Here is an 8,846-nt window from a genome sequence, read left to right on the forward strand (position 1 = left end):
AAAGGAAAATTTCAGAGCCAAGAAAAAACTTTACCTTAAAAAATTTTTTTAATAGAAAAATGAAAAGACAGAGAGACAGAAAGAGACAGAGAGAGAGAAGGAGACAGAGGCTCTACCAGTGTAAATTCTCAGCAGAACATCTTCATTGCTCTTATCTCTGAAATCACTAGACCTCAGCTCTCATGGCGGATTCCCAGAGTTTTCTGTTTAAGGACAAGTGGATAACATAATGGTTATGTCATTGGACTACCATGTAGTCGACCATAGTTTGAGTCTCAGACCTGGCGGATTGAAATTCGTGCCAGGTGTGTGTGCCCAAAATCCCAAGAGGAGAATGGAGGGGAAAGGTCTGCAGAGTGGTTAACGCCCTGGAGTGGCTAACCCCCCTGGTTTCTCCCTTTATCTCTCTCTGATTCCCTCTGGTTTTATTCATTCTCCAGCAAGGGCTTAATCAAAAAACTTTCTTTAAAAAAAAAAAAAAAAAAAAGACTAGAGGCTGGCAGGTGGCATGGTAGTTAAGGGCGCTGATTCCCAAATGGCCAACTATGGTTCTAATCCTGGGCCTGGTGGCTTGCTATCTCACTTTCCCTTTCTCTCTTTCTCTGTCTGGTCAAATTGGAAATAATAATGATAACAAATGGAATTAAATAAAAATAAATAATTAAAAAAAAAAACTAAACATATAGTAAAGTGTACCAAGAATTAAATAAAAATAAATAATTTTTTAAAAAAAACTAAACATATAATAAAGTGTTCCACAGCAGATCGCCTCAAAAATCATTACACTTTTTGCCAAGGAATCTGTTTATATTTGTGTGAAATTTCATTCAGCTTTTCTTTTTCTGATAATGTCATCATCCTTAAAGAACTACCTTTTTTTAATATAGAAAAAAAAACATGCAAACAACAACAGATTTAATGGTTTTGTGTGTGTGTGACTTTTTACTTTCTCATTACAGGGTCATAACATCTTTGCTAATTTGTCCTCCAAGGAATATAGTGACCTTATGCAGCTTTTGAAGCAGTCAATATTGGCAACAGATCTCACGCTGTACTTTGAGTAGGTATTGGCATTTGATCTATTTGACAAATGAATATCTAAAGTTCCAACCTGTAATTAATTTTCAGGTCTAAATTGGGGGATGCCTGTTATTCGAGCATTGATATTAATGTGTAAATGAGCTAAGATTTTGGCTGTTGTTTTCCCCTCATCTAAATGAAGTTCATTATAGAAGAGTGTATAACCAAAAGAATCACCTGCAATCACAAGATTTATATATTGCTTCTGTCTTATGAGCCTTGTTTTGGGCTCTTAACTCTGAAACTAAGTAGAGCATTCTCATTTTAGATACTGTTTAATAATGTTATTTTAGGAGATTATTTCTGTTAGAGCAGTAATAGTGATAATGGAAAATATTTGTTGATGAGGATTGCCTAGATAGTCAAGCCTTTGTTTCTTGCTTCTCCTCTTTTTTTCTTGGAAGAGTTTTCCCTCTTTTACCCAAAGTGCAAGCCTCTCTCTGAACTGGAAATTCTATCCTTCCCACTCCCAGTGGCAACTGCACCATCAGGTACCACCTGTTTCGGTGGCCTGGAAATCTTTTCCCCTGCTGACATGCACAGTCCTACCTTAGACTAACTTCCCCCCCTTAAAAAATGATTCCAGGACTGGTTCTGTGACCAGTTGTAATGCACTGCTGAAAAGAAGCCCAGTCCCACATCGTAGTGGGTGCCTCAGATCTGATGGGCTAGATGACTGGAGGAGGAAAGGGATCAGAGCATGACCATACCTTGGAAGGGACAGAGGAAGGAAGGATATTCGCATGGATCGCTGGCAGTCTATGACACAGGACTTTATTGTTGAATTCTTCTGATTGGATTATTCCATGATAGAGTAGAAGGAGTAAACTTTGTAGTTATATTAGTCAGGATTTAAATCTCTTTGGCATTCTAGTTAAAATTGGTGTATTGAGCCCAAATTGTCTATGTTTTCTCACTCCTAAAGCTCCATTAAAATGATACTAAATAGATTTAAAGAAAAAACGGACATAAACTTGCAAGGAGACAAAGGAAGCCACACAACGGCTGAGAAGAAATACTGATCAATTTGTAAAGTAAAGGCAGACTAAGGCATGACAACTAACCTAGCAAAGCAGAAGTGGAATGCCAGACCTTCCGAGGATAACTCTGAGAAGGAAGCTATTTGTCCTGTAGAATCTTAGAGACAAAAAGTGGATGTGACGTTCAAATCTTAAGGAGACAGTGCAAAAGATGGCTTACCGAACATTCAGAGTCCACAAGGTCCTCTAACAACATGGCTTTCCCTCTCCCTGGAGGTAGAAGCCAGAGGTTTATTCTCTGGAGAGATAAAATGAAGAGTTTAGGACTAAGGAGAACTGAATGGGAAGGAGGTGCAGTGTTCAGAAGGAGGCATTCAGTGAAGTACAACCGGTCTCTCGATTGAGAGTCCACAGCCCATAGCCAGTCGCCAGAAACTAGGAGTCTGTGAATCACACACCAAGGGTTTCAAGATTTAGTAAATCGAAATACAGAGGGCACAGTTGATTGAAATTTCAGATAAACAATGAGTAGTTTGTGTGTGTGTGTGTGTATCCCATGAGATATCTGAGATATACTAAAAATAATTTTTTATCTAAAACTCAAATTTGACTGAGCTTCTTGTATTTTATCTAGCAATCCTACCCTATCCCACACCCTCCACATGCATGCATACATTCTACTTAGTTTGTTAATGCCTTTTTTATTACACACAGACTACTAAGGATCACAGAATATTTTATAAGCCTATGTTACGAAAGGCAGAGGCCAAACCAAACTGAAAGAGAGAAAGAAAAAAAAAATTCAGAAAAACAGGGCCAGGAAAAAGAAAAAGGAAAAAAGAGCTGTTATTAATATCCTCTTAGTGCTGAAATATTGCATCCATGATACAAGAACAGAACTTTTTTAAAAATAATAGTAAGAGCAACCATGAAGATAAAAGCACTTAAACATAAGAAACATGATGGCCAAATGCAAACTCAAGTGAAAGCTTTTGAAAACTCAACTGAAAAGCTTTGTCAAAGGACAAAAGACAGCGAGATGGAGAATCCTACCATCTTTGCTTACATTTGACATGTAAACTACATGCATATGGCCTTGATGGATATAAACTGTAAACCTACATTTAAAAAATTAAGCAGCCAGCTCTGCTGCTAACTAGCTGCGAGTCGCCAGTTATGTAATTTACCTGGCTGAGATTTTTTTTTTCTGCATATATAAAATGGAGATAAGAATATCTATGTCATCTATCTTGTAAACGTCTTACATGGTTTATAAATAATAACGTCTACAACCTCATTTGCTATATAACCTGTTTATTTTGCATGTTTGGTGAGTTTTGTGTTGATTTAACTATCTTGGTCTTCCATCTTTTTCTGGATTAATACTCCTTGATTTGGGACTTATGGAAAGCCTGTCTCCTTTTAATGTTTTCATTTCCTGCCCCTGATACTTGCAGGATTTGTTGTTATTTTCTTAAAGTACAAGCATTTGCCCAAGCCAAGTTTCCAAGTAACTTCTAAAGAGAGAAAAAAAAAAATTGTTCAACACTTGGAGTCCATTTATCAAGCCCTGTTAGGGATGTGGCGAATCCCTGAGTGACCGCTGGAACGCAGTCAAGGAAGTTGGTTGCAACCCGTTTCTCATTACTCTGTTCTTATCTTAATGCTGCAGCCCTGCTAATGTTAGCTGACTCCCAAAGAAGCTGGCTTGTTCTCGTTTTGTCAGCATTATTGTTTCTTGAGGTTCTGAATAGCTTCTCATTCTCTAATCTAGACATTCAGAGGGCTGATTCACTTGCCTGTCTAAAGTTGCATTGAAGTATTGCCATATTTTTAGCCCAAACCATCGGGGGAGGGTTAATGAAGGGGAAAGCGGCTACTCTAAACTGTCTCCCCGTTGCTTTTATTCACAAATGTACAAATGTGGGACTACAAGGGATCTTAGAAACAATGTAACCAATATATCACCTTATTTTGCAGATTCGGCACTGAAGTCCAAATGGTTAAATAGGGTAGCTTGAGTCACATAACTAATTATTGGGAAAACAGGAACCCATATCTCTTTTTTCAAGGTTTTTCTCTCAATCACCACATTCCCTCTCTAATGGGAAAAATCATAAATAGTTGTCGAGTTGGAGATACACTATAAGACAATATTGACTTCCCCAAGCATACTTTCATCAGTTCAGTATAAAACCTAGCCTAGGGGACCAGTGGATGGCATAATGGTTACATCTCTGGGCTCCCACATAGTCGACTGCAGTCGGAGTCCCAGATCCGGTGGCTTCAAACTCACACCGGGCACATGTGCATGCGTGCCCAGAATCCCAAGAGGAGAATGGAGGAGAAGGGATTGTGGCATGGCCATCCCCCCTGGGGGGTGATTTCTCACTTTCTTTCTCTCTGTCTCTCTGGTGAGCACAAATACGCTATAGCAAAAAATCTCTCTTAAATTTTTTTTTTTTAAAAAACCTAATCTGGGTTTTGTACCCTCAAAGCAGAGTTGAAGACCAGGCTGGCATGCAGGTAGTTTAGTTTTGTGAATGACACAAAAGAATGGGGATCTGAAGGATGGAAGGCATTGTAAGGACATTTTTGTTCCATTTTGGTCACCACTGTGGTTAGCTGGCTTGATCTTGAAGGGACCATCTGAGAAGTCTTGTATGGCGCACCTCAAAATTGTCTACCAGCCTCCACCCTTGACAGCCAAACCTTGCTCTATAATTTTCTATTAACTCCCATGCTCTTCCAGGGTGTGCATGCTCCAGGGTCTCGGGATTCTGACGACCACCCCAGTACCACACAGAGTCAGAACAGTGCCAGGATGGAAAGTCAGCAGGCTGGCTGGGGTAGTTGCTGTGGTTCTGGTGGTAGCAGCGATGACTGGAGAATGGTGACTGCGCCAAGAGAGTGTGATGTGGTCCCATGTAACTAGTTTCTAGAAGTCTGAATTACTTTGGTTCTTTTTCTCTGACTACTCAAATAAAAACTCATGATACAGTTAAGGGAACCAAAAAGGAAGTTCACTCCTTCCCCCGCTAGGAAGAAAAAGTTAGCTAGAATTGCCCCAGATGGGCAAGGAGCATATCCTGGCCTTTGGAGGAGGAGTTTATGATTCATTCCTAGGGGCATGATTTCCTGACATACTCCCAAGGGGAAAAATGTAAGGTATGTGGAAATGCTTTAAAAATAACCACAAAAACGTGTTACTTTAATTTCTGATGGCCTTAGGCATCCTCAAGATTCTATGCCAAAAATGGCATAAGAAAAAAGAATGCACGAGATTTTTTAAAAAACAAAGAAATTCTAGGTTTTATAACCTAAGTCTGGAGTAATTATTCAGTCTGATTTTCCAACTCACTGAAAACATTTTTCAGTTACTGCTGAGTGATTTTCTGAAATTGATTTCTGTGCCTACTTCTGAGTCCCTGTAGTGAATAAGACTTTAATAATTAAATAGTAATTTCACCATCTCAAGCAGGAATTAAAGATATCCCATCAGTAACCATTTTGTAGCTTTGAGAGACTCACTCAGTGTCTCTTTGTCTCGGTTTCCTTGTCAGCAACACAGGGACAGGCATATCAACCATATCAATTTCCTAGACTCCTTATGGCAGTCAATGGAGATTATCTATATGAAAGAGCTTTGATAATTTAAAGTACCTTATAAAGAAAGAAATCATTCAGCCAGAAAACTTAATAAAATATGCATCATAAAAGATGATGCTTATTGGAGTGACACTTGCAAAGAAAGAAAGAGATCTAAAATTATAACTGTTTAAACTTAAGAGGGATGTCATGAATGCCCTTTGCTATTTGTCTGTATGTAAATCAACAAAGATGACCTATGCAATTTCAACACTGAATAATAAAAACAAGAACTAATATTTCCTGAAGGCTTACTTAGGAGCTTTATATATACGTTATCCATTTAACACTGAAAACAGTTCTATTAGAATAGTTACTGTGATTAACCTCAGAGTATGCATGAGGAAAAAGGTTTGGAGGGATTCAGTAAATTGCTTACAATGTCAAATAGCAAATCTGGGTTTTGAATCAACTCCAAATGTTTTTAACTACTCTGCCTTTATCTCTATGGCTACCTGACTGTTCGTTTAAGAATATTAAAGGGGAAACTGAGGCCACACCAGAAATACTTGGGCATTAGGGGCAGAAGCCATGTGGGGTAAGGTCATGCCAGAGGCTAGTTCGAACATAATAGGTATCAGGTTGAAAGCAATTCAACTAATTTCAGGCCCCGCCACCAGGAGTGCAGAGTGGGAAAGGAGGCTCCAAGTTCCAGTTGTTCAGGAGCCTGTGTGGCAGGACTCAGACTGCAATTAGAGGTTCTTTGTTTGCAATTGAACTAAGCTAAGCTGGGGCATCGTCATCAGCGGTTTTTTGGGTTTTTTTTTTTTCATCATCATCAGCCTTTTTTTTTTTTTTCCTCTAAGTCTCGATGTTGAATTCTCCTGTTACTTAGTCTCCCAACTAGCATGCACCACCATATCCATATTCTCAGGTTAGACCAGGAATCAGACCTGGGAGCTGGCAATTTTTTAGCTTTAATACATGGAAGATGGTGCAAATGGGTAGCTCACTCTTAGAGGCCCCAAACCTGATACAGTGCCTGACATACTAGTTTTTTTTGGGGGGGGCGGGGAGGGAGGGGTTTTCGCTATAGGGCGCATGCGCTCGCCAGACAGACAGAGAGAGACATAGAGACAGAAAGCGAGAAATCACCCCCCAGGGGGGATGGTCATGCCGCAATCCCTTCTCCTCCATTCTCCTCTCGGGATCTTGGGCACGCACTCACACGCGCCTGGCCTGAGTTTTAAGCCACCGGGTCCGGGACGCAAACCGCGGTTGACTACGTGGGAGTCCAGCGACATAGTCATTATGCTAACTGCTGGTTCCCCACATACTAGTTTTTTGATACTGAATTCTTCTACCAACATGCAAATTAGATGTTGTCATCCCGTATTAAAAATAGGAATTCCTGGGCTTACAGAGAGTAATTTGCCCAAAGTCATCAAGTTGTCGGTGATCAGGTCTCTGTGCCACATTGCTTCAGACAAGCAGAGAACTATCCAAAAATTCACATTTTATAAGTCCACTTGGGTACTGAATGCTCTTCAGATTGGCTTTCTAAATTAATCAGACTAATCTTTAAATTGAAATTTTACCATTTCCCTTTATGCTCTACATTCATCAGCAGTTATGGAAAATGTCCAGTCTTTGTCTTTCCAAAGGGATGCCCTAAATAGCATTTCTCAAAAGCATCTGATGATGACAGCAGAATATACTAAACTATTATCCATATTTTTAGAGTAATGGTTTGATCACCCTTTTAAAAACCAGATTAATGTCTCGGGGACCAGCAGTTAGCGTAATGGCTGTGTCGCTGGACTCTCACGTAGTTGACCACAGTTTGCATCCCGGACCCGGTGGCTTAAAACTCATGCCAGGTGCGTGTGCGTGCATGCCCAAGATCCCGAGAGGAGAATGGAGGAGAAGGGATTGTGGCGTGGTCAGCCCCCCTGGAGGGTGATTTCTCTCTTTCTGTCTCTCTCTGTCTCTGTCTCTGTCTGGCGAGCACACGTGCCCTATAGCAAAAACCTCTCCAAAAACAAAAACAAAAACAAAAAAACAGATTAATGTCTAGACAATTTATGTTAAAAATACAGTGGGAATTCAACAGATGTTCCTACTTCTATGTAGATACAAATATTCATTCATTGATCATTCAACAAATTTTATTAAGAGCCCACTATGTTCAGTGTTTTCATTTGCACTCAGTCTCCTGCCATATTGGAAAGGACAAGGAAAAATTGGTGTGCTGTAGAGTGTTAATGAATGGTAGGCCTTAATCCATTGCTCTCTCCCCAAAACTTCTATATTTAACAGAGTCCAATAAGTTAATCCACTGAAACCGTTTTAACACTCAATAACAGGCTCTGTGGTAGATTGTGGAAAGAAATATTTTGGTTTTCTTGACATACTTCAAAGCATTTCTACATATACTCCTTCTCATATCCCCATTCACATATTAAAACTGAGTTAAAACTGCAAAATTCATTGTACTGGTACTCGCTGATGACCTCTTTATGCCATGCATGGTGCTAGTTACTGGAAATGCACAGGCTGGTGGATTATTTTTAGGGACTCAGTCAGTGGGAAAGAAGGCAAACTGATACTATGGCACATTAACTACTATGGCTAGAGTGAAAACAGGGAACTGGAGCAAGCTGCACCTAGCCTTGGCTTCAACAGCTTCTTTCCTTTGTCATTATGCTTTGAATGAACTCGCTGTTGGGGCCTTGTGTTGTCCAATCTGCCATTGTCAACGTTAAGAGTGATTCTAGTTTTCCTATTTCCTGCATTTTGCCGATTCTATTTATGCTGTCAGCAACAGCACAGCATCAAACAGGTCATTTCACCAAGGTTCTCAAGTGGCCCTGGTGTTATCGGTGTTATTCTAAAGCATGGAGAAAAGTCACTTCAAAATTAAATATCTGACTTTTTTTTCTTTAGTCATAATTGCTGGAGTTAACATCTGTGTATTGATTTTCTATTCCTCTTCAGTGCTTTTATGCATGAAGTTCAGAAATCTCTCTAGACTCTGCATTTAGTAACTAACTGCAGGTGCATGATTTGCCTGATGAATGATCTTACCTGTAAGAACACTGCAAGAACAAATAATCCTCCTCCCCTTCCCATTCCTACTCTCTCTCTCTCTCTCTCTCTCACACACACACACACACACACACACACACACACAAACAC

The 8,846-nt window shown here is 39.8% G+C and overlaps 1 protein-coding gene across 1 annotated transcript in view; it reads left to right on the top strand.

Annotated features, from left to right (window-relative positions):
- Nucleotides 1-8,846, top strand: part of PDE11A (phosphodiesterase 11A) — a 439,743-nt gene that overhangs the window by 358,787 nt on the left and 72,110 nt on the right. The window contains exon 15 of the mRNA XM_006151668.3: nucleotides 960-1,060. Coding sequence (XP_006151730.1) covers nucleotides 960-1,060 — 101 coding nt within the window. The remainder of the gene's footprint in view (nucleotides 1-959; nucleotides 1,061-8,846) is intronic.

The sequence above is a fragment of the Tupaia chinensis genome, unplaced genomic scaffold (genome assembly GCF_000334495.1).
Source record: "Tupaia chinensis unplaced genomic scaffold, TupChi_1.0 Scaffold000322_1, whole genome shotgun sequence".
In the NCBI taxonomy this organism is placed as follows: Eukaryota; Metazoa; Chordata; class Mammalia; order Scandentia; family Tupaiidae; genus Tupaia; species Tupaia belangeri.